At 45.7% G+C, this 16223-nt stretch overlaps 1 protein-coding gene across 14 annotated transcripts in view; it reads left to right on the top strand.

The window, feature by feature from the left end:
- Positions 1–16223, top strand: part of LOC110503843 (BCAS3 microtubule associated cell migration factor) — a 340843-nt gene that overhangs the window by 30140 nt on the left and 294480 nt on the right. For 7 of the 14 annotated variants that reach the window (XM_090218455.1, XM_090218451.1, XM_090218453.1 and 4 more), the window contains exons 8-13: positions 1298–1405; positions 1506–1582; positions 9880–9956; positions 10476–10559; positions 12342–12506; positions 14958–15051. In XM_090218455.1, coding sequence (XP_090074581.1) covers positions 1298–1405; positions 1506–1582; positions 9880–9956; positions 10476–10559; positions 12342–12506; positions 14958–15051 — 605 coding nt within the window. Of the gene's footprint in view, positions 1–1297; positions 1406–1505; positions 1583–9879; positions 9957–10475; positions 10560–12332; positions 12507–14957; positions 15052–16223 lie in introns of all 14 variants that reach the window. The other 7 variants (XM_090218454.1, XM_090218450.1, XM_090218452.1 and 4 more) reach the window with 1 other exon arrangement.

The following is a 16223-nucleotide window of genomic DNA, read 5'->3' as shown; positions in this document are numbered from 1 at the left end:
CCTTGACTATTGACCAAGAGCGAGGACTTGGACAAGAGAGCAGGAGAAGAGCGCAAGAGAGGGAGAGGAGAGGGGGAGAGACTGAATTAATTAGAGAGAACAAGATGGAGAAGAAGCGAGAGAGACTGATGCAGGCAGACTGGCTTCTCTATCATCGGCTCCATTCTAAGATTCCCTCATTGGAAGAATTTTGACAAATGAAACCCTCTCCGGTTCTCCATGGCTGCGACTCAGGGCTATCAAGTAGCACATGGACGGTCCCTGCAGCTTTTTACCATTCAACTCTCCCCTAAGTGTTTCCATGTTCCCGGTGCTTTGCGAACAGTTTAAGATGCCTTGGCTGCTTTGTGATGGCCTGATGTGTGCATAATTTGAAATGGGGTAATTTTCTCAACGCTTCGGCCACAGTATTTCATCCACTGTTTGCATTTGTCAGAGAGAGGCCTGAATGGAAAGAGCAGATCTTTTCCACCATAAAGAAGAGAAATAGTGGCCTGTTGTTCGGTTGGTTTGAGTGATTGAGAACGCAGACCGACATTAGAACCTAATTGATGCTTGCAGCCCATTGCTGGTCAGTGGAGTAGAAGTAGTGCTGCAGGAGATAAGATCGGAATTTTGTATTCTTAACTTTTTGTGTCAGTAGGCTAGGCTGAAACAAGCCCTAAATGCTGATTGGCTGACAGCTGTGGTATATCAGACCGTAATCCACAGGTATGACAAAACATTTATTTTTACGTTGGTAACCAGTTTATAATAGCAATAAGGCACCTTGGGGGTTTGTGGTATATGGCCACTATACCACGGCTAAGTGCTGTATCCAGGCACTCTGGGTTGTGTCGTGCATAAAGGGGGGGGTGAGGGTGTGGAGAGCGAGGGGTTGCCCACAAAATGTTAAAACAAACCCAATTTTGATAAACTCCCATGTCTATTGGGTGAAATACCACAGTGTGCCATCACAGCAGCAAGATTTGTGACCTGTTGACACAAGGACAACCAGTGAAGAACAAGCACCATTGTAAATACAACCCATATTTGTTTATTTAATTTCCCTTTTGATCTTTAACTATTTGCACATATGACATTTGTAATGTCTTTATTCATTTGGAACTTTTGTGAGTGTAATGTTTACTGTTAATTCATATTGTTTATTTCACTTTTGTTTATTATCTAGTTCACTTGCTTTGGCAATGTGAACATTTCCCATGCCAATAAAGCCCTTGAATTGAGAGAGAAATCCTTGAAAATATGGCTATTTTGTACTGAATGTGTCAAATAAAGGATGTGTTTCTGTGCCTAGGACGAGCCCTCCATACTGCTGTGTGGACCTGTACTCACTGAGGACAGGGGAGATGGTCAAGTCCATCCAGTTCAAGACGCCCATCTATGACCTGCACTGCAACAAGGAGTACGTATGGTGGCATCACTTTTTGCATTCATATAAATATATTGTAGTTTCATGTTATATGAAAATCACATACTATTTGTAATTTTCCTGGTTCTTGTAGGATTCTAGTTGTCGCCCTGCAGGAGAAGATTGCTGCATTCGACAGCTGTACCTTCAACAAAAAGTTCTTTGTTACAAGTAAGGAGCTGGGACTGTGTGTGTATCCTTAATGGCACCTGATGGTGCCTGGTCAAAAGTAGTGCACTATATAGGGATTAGGGCCTTGTTCTAGATCCTCATAAGAGACAGTTTCATCATAGCGCTTGATGGTTTTTGCGACTGCACTTGAGAAAATGTACAAATTTCTTGAAATGTTCCATATTGTATGTCTTAAAGTAATGATGGACTGTCATTTCTCTTTACTTATTTGAGCTATTCTTGCCATAATATGGACTTGGTCTTTCACCAAATAGGGCTATCTTCTGTATACCACCCTACCTTGTCACAACACAACTGATTGGCTCAAACGCATTAAGAAAAGAAAATCCACAAATTAACAAGGTAAACCTGTTAATTGAAATGCATTCCAGGTGACTAACTCATGAAGCTGGTTGAGAGAATGCCTAGTGTTCAAAGCTGTCATCAAGGCAAAGGGTGGCTATTTGAAGAATCTGAAATATAAAATATATTTTGATTTGTCTAACACTTTTTTTGGTTACTACATGATTCCATATGTTTTATTTCATAGTTTTGATGTCGTCACTATTATTCTACATTGTAGAAAACTGGAAGAATAAAGAAAAATCCTGGAATGAGTAGGTGTTGTTAAACTTTTGACCGGTAGTGTAGGTAGAGTTATTAAAGTGACTAAGCATAGATAACAACAGAGTATCAGCGGTGTAAAAGAGGGGGGTAGAAGTTGTTTAGAAGCCTCTTGTACCTGAACTTGGCGCTCCGGTACCGCTTGTCGTGTGGTAGCAGAGAGAACAGTCTATGACTATTGTGGCTGGAGTCTTCAACAATTTTTAGGTTTTTCCTCTGACACCACCTGGTATAGAGGTCCAGGATGGCAGGAAGCTTGTCCCCAGTGATGTACTGGACCATACGCACTACCCTCTGTAGTGCCTTGCGGTCGGGTGCCAACCAGTTGCCATACCAGGCAGTGATGCAACCAATCTCGATGGTGCAGCTGTAGAACCTTTGGAGAATCTGAGGATCCATGCCAAATCTTTTCAGTCTCCTGAGGGGGAATAAGTTTTGTCGTGCCATCTTCAAGAATGTCTTGGTGTGTTTGCTCAATTTTTAGTTTGTTGGTGATGTGGACACCAAGGAACTTGAAGCTCTCAACCTGCTCCACTACAGCCCTGTCGATGAGAATGGGGGCGTGCTTGGTCCTCTTTTTCCTGTAGCCTCAATCATCTCATTTGTCTTGATCACATTGAGGGAGAGGTTGTTGTCCTGGCGCCACACGGCCAGTTCTCTGACTTCCTCCCTATAGGCTGTTTTGTCATTGTCAGTGATCAGGCCTACCACTGTTGTCATTGGCAAACTTAATGATGGTGTTGGAGTCGTGCCTGGCCGTACAGTCATGAGTGAACATGGAGTACAGGAGGGGACTGAGCACGCATCCCTGAGGGGCCCCTGTGTGGAGGATCAGCGTGGTGGATGTGTTGTTACCTTCCCTTACCACCTGGGGGCAGCCTGTCAGGAAGTCCAGGATCCAGTTCCAGAGGGAGGTGTTTAGTATACCTCCCACCACTGCGACCTGTATGCTCTCGTTGGCTGCCCTCGCTACATATTCGTCGCCAAACCCACTGGCTCCAGGTCATCTATAAGTCTTTGCTAGGAAAAGCTCTGCCTTATCTCAGCTCACTGGTCACCATAGCAACACCCACCCGTAGCATGCGTTCCGGCAGGTAGATTTCACTGGTTATCCCCAAAGCCAACACCTTGTTTGGTCGCCTTTCCTTCCAGTTCTCTGCTGCCAATGACTGGAACTGAAAATCACTGAAGCTGGAGACCTATATCTCCCTCTCTAACTTTAAGCATCAGCTGTCAGAGCAGCTTACTGATGATCACTGTACCTGTACACAGCCCATCTGTAAATAGCACACCCAACTACCTCATCCCCATGTTATTTATTTATTTTTGCTCTTTTGCACCCCAGTGTCTCTACTTGCACATCTATCACTCCAGTGTTAATGATCAATTGTAATTATTTTGCCTCTATGGCCTATTCATTTCCTTACCTCCCTAATCTTACTACATTTGCACACACTGTACATACATTTTTCAATTGTGTTATTGACTGTACATTTGTTTATACAATGTGTAACTGTTGTTTCTTTGTCGCACTGCTTTGCTTTATCTTGGCCAGGTTGCGGCCTACCTGGTTAATTAAAGGTGAAATAAATAAATAGAAATTGATGAGTTTAGAGGCACTATGGTGTTAAACGCTGCGCTGTAGTCAATGAATAGCATTCTCACATAAGTGTTCCTTTTGTCCAGGTAGGAAAGGGCAGTGTGGAGTGCAATAGAGATTGCATCATCTGTGGATCTGTTAGGGCGGTATGCAAATTGGAGTGGGTCTAGTGTTTCTGGGATAAGGATGTTGTGAGCCATGACCAGCCTTTCAAAGCATTTCATGGCTACAGACGTGAGTGTTAGGGGTCGGTATTCATTTAGGCAGGCAGTTATTTACTTTAGTGTTCTTGGGCACAGGGACTATGGTGGTCTGCTTAATACATGTTGGTATTACAGACTCAGACAGGGAGAGGTCGAAAATGTCAGTGATGACACTTGCCAGTTGGTCAGCGCATGCTTGCAGTACACATCCTGGTAATCCGTCTGGCCCTGCGGCCTTGTGAATGTTGACCTGTTTAAAGGTCTTACTCACATCGGCTGCGGAGAGCATGATGTCAGTCTTCCGGGAACAGCTGGTGCTCTCATGCATATTTCAGTGTTATTTGCCTCGAAGCAAGCATTGAAGTAGTTTAGCTCGTCTGGTAGGCTCGTGTCATTGGGCAGCTCTCGGCTGTGCTTTGCTTTGTAGTCTGTAATGGTTTGCAAGCTCCGCCGCATCCGGCGAGTGTCAAAGCCGGTCTAGTATAATTCGATCTTTATCCTGTATTGACGCTTTGCCTGTTTGATGGTTTGTCTGAGGGCATAGCGGGATTTCTTATAAGCTTCCGGTTGAAAGCGGCATCTCTTTCCTTTAGCTCAGTGTGGATGTTACTTGTAATCCATGGCTTCTGGTTGGGTATATACAGTTAAAGTCGGGAATTTTACATACACTTAGGTTGGAGTCAGTAAAACTTGTTTTTCAACCTCTCCACCAATTTCTTGTTTACAAACTATAGTTTTGGCAAGTCGGTTAGGACATCTACTTTGTGCATGGCACAAGTCATTTTTCCACAATTGTTTACAGACAGATCTCTTATAATTCACTGTATCACAATTCCAGTGGGTCAGAAGATTACATACACTAAGATGACTGTGCCTTTTTTAAACAGCTTGGAAAGTCCCAGAACATGATGTCATGGCTTTAGAAGCTTCTGATAGGCTAATTGACATCATTTGAGTCAATTGGAGGTGTACCTGTGGATGTATTTCAAGGCCTACCTTCAAACTCAGTGCCTTTTTGCTTGACATCATGGGACAAACAAAATAAATCAGCTAGGAGCATATTCCATACGCCTGAAGGTACCACGTTCATCTCTACTAACAATAGTACGCAAGTATAAACACCATTGGACCACGCAGCCGTCATACCGCTCAGGAAGGAGACGCGTTCTGTCTCCTAGAGATGAACGCACTTTGGTGTGAGAAGTGCAATGCAAATCAATCCCAGAACAACAGCAAAGGACCTTGTTAAGATGCTGGAGGAAACATGTACAAAAGTGTCTATAACCACAGTCAACAAAACCATCCGCAGTTAACAAAAACTATGTCGACATAACCTGAAAGGCTGCTCAGCAAGGAAGAAGCCACTGCTCCAAAAACACCATTAAAAGGCAATACTATGGTTTGCAACTGCACATGGGGACAAAGATCATACTTTTTGGAGAAATGTCTTCTGGTCTGATGAAACAAAATACAACTGTTTGGCCATAATGACCATCGTTATGTTTGGAGGAAAAAGGGGAGGCTTGCAAGCCGAAGAACACCGTCCCAACCGTGAATCACGGGGGTGGCAGAGACATGTTGTGGAGGTGATTTGCTGCACGAGGGACTGGTGCACTTCACAAAATAGATGGCATGATGAGACAGAAAAACTATGTGGATATATTGAAGCAAAAGTCGTCAGTCAGGAAGTTAAAGCTTAGTCGCAAATGACCCCAAGCCTACTTCCAAAGTTGTGTCAAAATGGCTTAAGGACAACAAAGTCAAGGTGTTGGAGTGACCATCACAAAGCCCTGAACTCAATCCTACAGAAAATGTGTGGGTAGAACTGAAAAAGCGCATGTGAGAAAGGAGGGCTACAAACCTGACTCAGTTACATCAGCTCTGTCAGGAGGAATGGGACAAAATTCACCCAACTTATTGTGGGAAGCTTGTGGAAGGCCACCTGGAACGTTTGACCAAAGTTAAACAATTTAAAGGCAATGCTACCAAATGCTAATTCAGTGTATGTACACTTCTGACCCACTGAGAATGCGATGAAAGAAATAAAGGCTGAAATAAATAATTCTCTCTACTATTATTTAGACTTTTCACATTCTTAAAATAAAGTGGTGAGCCTAACTGACTTAAGACAGGGAATTTTTACTAGGATTAAATGTCAGGATTGGTGAATAACTGCGTTTAAATGTGTTTGGCTAAGGTGTATGTAAACTTCAGACTTCAACTGTACGTAGTCACTTTGGGGATGACATCATCAGTGCACTTATTGATGAAGCCAATGACTTATGTAGTGTACTCCTCAATGCCATCGGAGGAATCCCGGAACATACTCCAGTCTGTGCTAGAAAAACAGTCTTTTAGCTTAGCATCTGCTTCATCTGAATTTTTTTTATTGATCGAGTGACTGGTGCTTCCTGCTTTAATTTTTGCTTGTAAGCAGGAATCAGGAGGATAGAGTTATGGTCAGATTTGCCAAATAGAGGAACGAGGGAGAGCTTTGTATGCGTCTCTGTGTGTGGATACAGGTGACCCAGAGTTTTTTATAATGATTTTTTCCCCCCCTTTGGTTGCATATTTAACATGCTGATAGAAATTTGGTAAGACGGATTTAAGTTTCCCTGAATTAAAGTCCCCGGCCACTAGGAGCGCCGCCTCTGGATGAGCGTTTTCATGTTTGCTTATGGCTTACAGCTCATTGAGTGTGGTCTTAGTGCCAACCTCGGTCTGTGGTGGTGTGTAGACAGCTACGATTAATACAGATGAAAAGTCTTTAGGTAGATGGTGTGGTCTACAGCTTATCATGAGATACTCTACCTCAGGCGAGCAAAACCTTGAGACTTCATTAGATGTTGTTCACCAGCTGTTATTTACAAGAATACATAGTCCGCCACCTCTTCTCTTTACAGACGCCGCTGTTCTATTCTGTTCTATCCTACACACACTATTCTTATCACACACACGCATGCATGCACTCTCACTCGCACACATACATGGTGTACACACACACAGTAGACCAGTGGATACTGTAATTAGTACTCACAGATGCATCTACTCTTCAGTGAAATCAATGGACATATCATCTTGGAACAGGTGCTCTGTCCTGTGTCGATCTCTGTGTACATCTGTGAGAACACTGAAGCCATATAACAGTAACAGCCCACTAACAGTTATATAGCCAGTCGCACCAACACACAGAGCCAGCCCAGTCACGTAACACATCAGCATTTCCACACAAACATCCCATCACCAGAAGACAAGCAGGTCTGTCACGCTGGTATCACCCAGCCCAAACAACCAACTGAAGACAGGTACTGGCAGCGTTTACCTCACCACTCACAAACCACCAAACCAGCACAACGTTTCGAACAAGTCTTTGAAACAGGCCTAAACTGTTTAACTGAAACTTAATGGTAGAGCATGCTGGATTCCCTCTGGTAGCGTAGCACATATCAACATCTCTGAGTGTGTTTATAGCATGTTTACAACTCAACATCATATAGCTAGCTACACTACCTACCTAGGTTGTGTTCAGAAGGCACTGAAGGGGATAAAACATTTTGAAACTGGCTGGTATCGTACTAGTACAATAAGACTGCTCATTGGGTTGTTTTGCTCATTTGTGCCCAACTAAACATGACCCCTGGACAGTGCAGGATGACGTGAAACATTCTTTGTAACAAGGCCATTGCTGTCTGTAGACAGTAAGCAAACTGCTGTTAGGAGAATATGTTCTTAATGTGTTGTCTGTTCTGCCTGCCTTTCCCCCCTATGTCTGGCTGGCAGGGCCACAGGACAACGAGTATAGTCAATCACTGTTAATCGCTCTGAATGATGCTTCATCCTTGTAAAATGGAGATGTCTTTGGGGAGGAAGAACAGCAACACAGGCGTCCTGTAATGTGGGTTGTTTTAAGTTGTTGCTTGTCTTTAGAGTGTTGTGGACTGGGGATGAGGTAGGTCTGTCTGTGTGGGGATGTGAGGTTTGGGTTGGTGTTTCCCCTTTTTCTCCCTCAAATGTTTTCATCTTTCTTTCTTCAGCACTCTGCATTTTCTTTCCTCTGTTCACCTCAGCCTTTTCCCCTCTTTCCTCTCTCCCCTTCTCTCCCTATTCTCTCTCTGTCCTTTCCCCTCTCCCCTTCTCTCCCTCAATTCTCTCTCTATGTCCTTTCCCCTCTCCCCTTCTCTCCCTCAATTCTCTCTCTATGTCATTTCCCCTCTCCCCTTCTCTCCCTCTATTCTCTCTCTTGGTCCTTTCCTCTTCTCCCCTTCTCTCCCTTTATTCTCTCTCTATGTCCTTTCCTCTTCTCCCCTCTCCTTCTATTCTCTCTCTATGTCCTTTCCCCTCTCCCCTTCTCTCCCTCTATTCTCTCTCTATGTCCTTTCCCCTCTCCCCCTTCCTCTCCTCTCTCTGTCTTTTCTCTTTTACAATCTCTTGTCTCATCCTCTCTTCCCCCTCTCCTCTTCCTTTTTTCTCTTTTCCTCTCTCCTCTCCTCTCCTCCCCCTCTTTCCTCACAGGATGTGTCAGACACATGTTGTCTCACTGCCTGGGCTGAGTGGGTCGTTCTCCCCCAGCCTTGGAGAGCCAACAAAAGGCTGTAGCATTGTGGCTAACCTCAAGTCCTATTCACCCCGCGCCTCCCAGCCTCGACTCTTCTGAACACTAAATTACTGTCTGACTCCCCATCTCATCTGCACCCTGAGCAGTACATTATGTCAGCCAAACCCCTCTCCCTTTGCCTCCATGCACTCACATGACCTCATATTGGTGTGTGCTTTTGCTTGTACGTGTCTGTATATGAGATGTGTATTTGTACTGTTATGTTCGTTTATAGAGGTGTGTGTGTGTGTGTGTGTGTGTGTGTGTGCAAACAAGCGTATTTGTCCTAGTTGCTCTCTGCGTGCATTTAAGTCCGTATCCATCATGACTCCCTCATGTTTACAGACATGTTTGTGAGTAGTGGTGAATCCTGTGATGGTGGATGTGCTGTGCAGAACTGGATTTATTAAAAAAAATATGTACTTTGTAATCTTTCAAATACCTTGAGCGTTTGCTTTAGCCTGCTGGCGTGCCCGACGGGCAGGGTAGGACATTTTGGAACTAATATGTTGGTCTATCAAGCCAGACAAGCTTAATCAAGCACAGATAAAGTTTTTGAACCCAGGTCTGGTGCTGTGTGGCCATTGACTCCAGTGTGTGCATGCCTTTATTTAGTTAATTACTACTCATCATCATGTCTAGTGTGACATGACTGTTTACATCAACATCTGTGTGAGTGAGAACACATTTGTTCTTGTTTATACTGATAGCTGATCCGCTTGTGAATTTATGGGCCTTTTGTCCTCATCTTCTGTGTGTGTGTTGACGTCCATTGTATTTATGCTGAGCTTTTGAGTGTGTTTCTTTTTACTTAGAGCCACACTATGACCTCATGCGTTCTGTGGCACCCAATAAAGTGGGAACGGCTCCTGTCTAGATTGACTGGCAGACAGACTGATCCCTATGGGGACTACTAAAGCAAGCAAGCCCACACAGACAGACACACACCCACACACTCATACACAGTGATCCACTTTCCCCTCTCAAACACATTAAGGCTTTAAGAGAGACCGAGGCACTCTCGGAGGAGAGGATCTCCGACTCCTGAAGCACATATCCACAGCAGCATTCACTGTTTCACAACTTCTAAAAGGGAACATGTTGAAGTTAGGTAATCCAAAGGCTTTTTTGTTGTTGATAAACAGGTCTGATTTTTCCACCTTGATTGGTATATATTAAATGTTTTTTGTGTGACTGTGTTGTCAGCCCCAGTTGTGTATCCAGTTTGTCCTGTGGCTGAAGGGTCAATAACTGTACGTTTCCTCCTGTGTTTCAGGCTGCTTTCCCTGTCCGGGCCCCAACCTAAACCCCATAGCACTGGGAGGACGCTGGCTAGCCTACGCTGAGAACAAGGTAGGACACACACACACTGAATATACACACACCCATCCATCACGGATGTACTTATCACAACACCATATTTACAATCCTCAAATTCATTTTTTACTTTAGCTCTTTAATCTCTCAGTACAACTCATTCCAAGAAGAGACCACTAGAAATGATAACAACTGAAAACCAACAGATGTAGGGTTTTTTATGTCCATTTAATAGGATTTTTGTATTTTCCAAAAGCAAGTCCACTCTACGCACTCTTGCAATACATTTAATGGATAATTGTGTCTGGTAGTTGTCTGATTACGCTCGGCCACTCAAGTAATTGACAGATGGGTCACTGACTACTACTATAAGCTTCTCTGTTCCTTAAGAATAGAGTAGGTCTGGGATGGCTGGATGGATCCCAGGAAATAGACAGTGGGATAGGAGAGGTTTTTAATGTGCTGACCCTCATATTCTGTTCCTGGTTGGCCTCAGCTGCAGGAGGAGGATGATCATCTATTTCTTATCTGTTTTCCTCTCTGTCTCCCCCCCAGTTGATCCGGTGTCACCAGTCTCGAGGCGGTGCCTGCGGGGACAATGCCCAGTCTTACACAGCTACAGTCATCAGCGCTGCTAAAGTAAGTGAAACACAAACACTCACACCTCCCTCCACCCCAGTGGTTGTAATAAAATCATCTGTACATTTCTGAGAAGTGATATAGGATCCACCTTGGCTTTCCCCTGTGAGTCAGACACCGTTATGAGACTATACATCATAACCCAGACACAGGCCTTGAGAGTCTGAGCATCTTAACTAATTTCTATCGTCCCTGTGTGTGTCTGTAGGGGGTTCCATCCTGTACTGTACTGCAATATGGGACACAGCCCCTGTAATAGTCCTCTCAGCTGGAGAGCACCGCCAGGCTACACTACCCTAACTGCTAAGCCCTTTGATACCAAGCTGAATTTATACCCCTCCGCTCTGTTGATGTAGCGGCTGAGCTAACCTGCGCTACTAGCCTAGCGCTGCACTCTCCTCATAAGGTTCCAGTCTCCGGTCTTAGCCAGGCCCCCAAAGGGGAACCCTAATTGATTTATGAAGACCCCTCGGGTCATAGTTATTCCCATGGTCTACCCCTCTCTCTCCCTCCCTCTCTCCTTAATGAGCGCTAACGGCTAGCGTGATGAAGTCCCATTAGCTGCTAATGGCGGTATACATCAAAAAGAGCAGTGGCGGCAGCGCTAAAGTGTTAGCCTGGCTAGCGGAGGGAGGGGGAAACGAGGTTAAGGGCATCCCGATATGCAGACGGATTGTCTGCGGCCGCCGTTGAGAACTATATATTATAATCTCAATATTTTCACCCTCGCCCGCCCTCCCCTCCAGTCTACAACGCGACACAGACTAAGTGCTTCTGTCCAGAGACTTGGAAAGGGAGAGGGGGTGTAGAGGGAGCACTAAGGGGAGTGTTTCCTAGCCTTTTATAGGAAATAACATTTTATAACAGCGCATAATTCCAGCTGTATTATTATAATTCCTCATTCTAATCACTGGAATATTAACGTAAAGCAAACCTGCTTGTTGTCAGACTGTGTGATGCTCTTAATCAGTGTGGCAGCTCCTCGCCAGGGTGTCTGACTCAAACATACCTCTGTGGCCAGGGCCAGGCTCAGAGAAATGGATAGGGCTGCTGAAGTGGAGTCTATCTCCCTGCTACACTGTCCTGAGCTAATGGAGTCAGTGTACTGTGTGTGTGTCAGCACAAAGGGGCCCCGGAGAACCTAATCAGGCATGCAGGCCAGGCAGCGCTGTCAATACCGCGTGGCGCCTCGCATTTGTTGGGTCTATGCATCACTCACACACTCCCTCACTTGGCGACCCCACCTAGCCCACTAACAGACTGGTGTGTGTAAATTGCTCGGAGCCGCATCAATAATGAAACAGGGCGTTTGGCTCCTAATTGATCAACACTAATGTGTTTTCTAATCACTGTAGTGTGAGGTTTTAGTGCTAGTCCAAACAGGAGCCATTGATCTGTGTAGGGCTGAGGGGGAGACTGGGGAGGAGAGACTGGTGGCAGACACTCGGCTCCTGCTGTTTCAGCACTCCACATCATCATCATCATCAGCAGCTGTTAGCGTTGAGCAAATAGCCGTCTCTCTCTCACTCATAGTCATGCATAGACACAGTCATTCTATATTGATCAACACTCCTCTCCCAGCTCCCCATAGTCAAACACAGACTTACTGGTGTCTTCTTTATTGGAAGTGTCTGTAGTTGTTTTATGACGACGAGCCCAATCTGATGTTTGTTTCCTGCTATTCTCCACCTCCTCCCTCTCTCTCCTCATCTCCCCCTCTTTATATGCGTTTCTCTCGCTCTCCCTCCCCCTTCCCCCTGTCGTTCTGGTTAGACCCTAAAGACTGGTCTCACCATGGTGGGGAAGGTGGTGACCCAGCTAGCTGGTACTCTACCCACTGGCGCCCCCGACGAGGAGGGTGCTACCCCCCACAGCACCACCCGCCGAAGCCCCCATGCCCCCGGAGTAATCACCGTCATTGACACACACAACGTCGGAGAGGGACAGGTATGTGTGATCACGAAGTCATAGACCCTGGCTCTCCAACAGTGTTCCATCCCCTTCTGAAGTAACTGTCAGAAAATGTACACGTTCTGCAACCAGAAATAGGAATGGACGAAGGAATGCGACACGATGTGAAGTTAGAACGATCTTGTGGGAGAGGTAGAAGTACTACTGTGTGTCTTTGGGTTATGGACCATGGCTCCCCAAAAGTGTTATCGCTTTCTGAAGTAATGTTGTAGAATTGTACAAAGCAAAACATACAGTGTAGGTATTGGTTGGTTTTTGTGTACGTAATAACCCTACAGGGGTTCTTGTTTGAACAATAATTCTCACCTGATGATGATGTCATCACTACCTTATAAACGGGCCCAACCTATCTCCGCCACTGGCTGCTAGATACATCATGGTAATGAGTCTCTTCCTGCTTTTGGCACAGGTCCCAGGTGAAGGCCAGGTCATAGATATGAAATGAACCACATTAATTCTTTCTCTTTAAGTTACATAAATCCACATATTGTCTTAGCACAGCTGTTCTTAGTTTGCCCCAAACTGAACTCTGTCTCTAGACATTCTCTCATCAGAGTGAGAAGTGTTTTTTACTGGTGCGTTGTGGGAAACCAGAAAACATTCCCAGGTGTCCATTTCCTTGTACAGTATCTTTAACAGAGTGTCACATTTACTGGGCCACAGCCCTACATATTAACACGTCTCACATACAACGCCCTTTTACACCCTCAGGCTCAATCAGAACAGATTCTCTCTCCTCTCTTCCCTCCCTCCTTTTTCTTGTCCTTTCTGACCTCCGTAAATACACCTTTGGGTTTTGTGGTGCGGTGAGAAACCTCCCAGGTTAAACCTTTTTTATCCTCTGCTAGAGCAAACTCAGGAGCCCACCCCACACCCCACACACGCACCTGACATTACCTCGGGACCTAAGGTGGGATTTATTTTGCTTGCTCACATATTTTCACAGCTCGGCCTTCGCCACAGCGCCAGCTTTTTTAAGCAGTGTGGAGACTAAATGAATGCACTGCTCATCATCAGCAGTAACCTCACAAGATGCCTGTATCCGTCCTCTGTCTGCCACGCTCCTCTCTTCCTAGCTCCCTTAGTGCAAATGAAAGGGTGCCTGTGTAATGCTCACACGATATTTGGCTATAGTCGCTCTGTATGAGGGCATAAGGCTACTATAAATCCGTACTATGCCTTTATTGCAGTACGCTGTATGCCAGTGCTGTGTGTGTGTCTGGATGTGTTTGTGTGTGTGTTCATGTACCTCAGTTTCCTGAGGGCTCCTCCAGACCGGGGATAAAGCCCGCAGAAGCAGGCCTGCACTGTGTCACCGGCCATTATACAGTAACCCTACACTACACATAAACACAGTTAGAGGAGGGAGAGAGGAGAGCAGGGATGGGAGGGAGAGAGGAGAGCAGGGATGGGAGGGAGAGAGGAGAGCAGGGATGGGAGTGAGAGAGGAGAGCAGGGATGGGAGGGAGAGAGAATTGTTGTGACTTCAGGTAATGCATGGCATTGTTTTCTTGCCACATCACTCACCTAGTTTGTTGACCCCTTTGTTGGAAGTGGTGACCCCTCTTTCACTCACTCACTCACTCACTCACTCACTCACTCACTCACTCCTCCTGTATAATAGGTTTACTCTCCAGAGGTAGCCCCGACACTAATTCTCAGTTTCAAAGGGCTTCGGCAGGATTCCCTCACAGAACAACATTGTGTGCCTCCTACGTAATAAAATGGGTCTGGTTTATGTCACCCTTTTTCCTTGTTCTTTTCATTTTTCTCCTCTCTCTCCCTCTAGTCCAGTCTGGAAAAAAAGGCTCAGTTGATCTTGGAGGTTGTTTTGTGTTTGGACTGACTCCTATTAAAACTAATGCAACACTAGACCAGATTTATCACTATGAGACCGACCTCTCTCTCCCTCACTCCTCTCTGTCTCTCTTACTCCTTCCCTGGACTCATGTCTGGGCTTAGTTATAATCTGTTTGAGACCAGAGACGTTTACACACACACACACAGAGCCCCTGGTCTGAGAACAGAATCATACTCAGCAGCACTGTATTTCTTTTGAACAGTCGGAGGACTTTGAGCTTAGCTACTGGTCTGAGATCAGTCTTTTGTCATTCCAGTCTTAGTTGTCATGCAGCACATGAAGACAGATGGCGGGTACAGTGCTGCGGTGACATTGTAGAAAGAGAGACCGAGACGAGATTGTGAACAATCCTCTCTCTGGTGTTAATTTTGATGATTGCTAATTACATCCACAAGGTGGCAATGCTCTTTACCAGTGGGATTGTAACATATTAATTATCCATGATTTTACTTACAGCAAGAAGCTACAAGAAGTCCATGTGTTAGAAGTTGGAAAGTCCATCTCTGTGTAGAGTCTGTGGTGAATGTCTCTCTCTGTGTGTGTGTTCGTGCGTTCGTTTGTTCCAGGTCCTGGTGAGTGAGGACTCAGATGGAGAGGGAGTGGTGGCCCACTTCCCAGCCCATGACAAACCCATATCCTGCATGGCATTCAACCCCAGCGGTAAGGAGACAGCTCACTGCAACACACACACACAGGCATACACACCAAAAGTATTTATTTTGGATGTAAAGAATGCTAATCCGAAAAGGCGAGGGAGGAACAATTTGTATGTTAGTGTGAACCCACGTGAAGGGAACACAACCTCCCTGTCCCCGTCTTAACCTCTTCTGTAGGACTCCAGGGTGTCCCCCCTCTTAACCTCTTCTGTAGGACTCCAGGCTGTCCCCCTCTTAACCTCTTCTGTAGGACTCCAGGGTGTCCCCCCCTCTTAACCTTTTCTGTAGGACTCCAGGGTGTCCCCCTCTTAATCTCTTCTGTAGGACTGCAGGGTGTCCCCCCCTCTTAACCTCTTCTGTAGGACTCCAGGGTGTCCCCCCTCTTAATCTCTTCTGTAGGACTCCAGGGTGGTCCCCCCTCTTAACCTCTTCTGTAGGACTCCAGGGTGGTCCCCCCTCTTAACCTCTTCTGTAGGACTCCAGGGTGTTCCCCCCTCTTAACCTCTTCTGTAGGACTCCAGGGTGTCCCCCTCTTAACCTCTTCTGTAGGACTCCAGGGTGTCCCCCTCTTAACCTCTTCTGTAGGACTCCAGGGTGGTCCCCCCTCTTAACCTCTTCTGTAGGACTCCAGGGTGTCCCCCTCTTAACCTCTTCTTCAGGACTCCAGGGTGTCCCCCTCTTAACCTCTTCTGTAGGACTCCAGGGTGTCCCCCCCTCTTAACCTCTTCTGTAGGAGTGCGGTGGATAGGGCCTATGAAGTGGGGATGTATGTATCTGTGTTAGAACAATGGTAGTCAGTGGGGCCGGTGCCTGAAGGTGCCTCCTCTCACCTGCAGTCAACACACAATGGAAGTGGCTCCATCAAGTAGGCCCTGCAGTGACAATGGCACTTCATCCCACTGTGGGAGAGTGACAACAACCGTGCATTGATATGTGAAGACACACACACACACCGGGGCACTCCCTTTGTGTTTCTGTGACCACACTGACTCACAGTCAGGCCTTAATGTTGGTCCGACACCAGGTAGACCGTTTTAGGTGTGTGAGGTGTTGAATTATGCTACTCTCACAACAGAAGAGGTTATGTTGCTCTCCTCAATTGCTAACTAGCATTAGTACAATGACTTGATGACTATGGTAACTGCTAGCATGCTAGTACATACAGTACCATAGACT

This window comes from Oncorhynchus mykiss, chromosome 24 (genome assembly GCF_057628025.1).
Source record: "Oncorhynchus mykiss isolate SJ-2025 chromosome 24, ASM5762802v1, whole genome shotgun sequence".
NCBI classification, from domain to species: domain Eukaryota; kingdom Metazoa; phylum Chordata; class Actinopteri; order Salmoniformes; family Salmonidae; genus Oncorhynchus; species Oncorhynchus mykiss.
The sequence above is the reverse complement of the archived record's forward strand: the minus strand, read 5'-3'. Positions and strand labels throughout refer to the sequence as shown.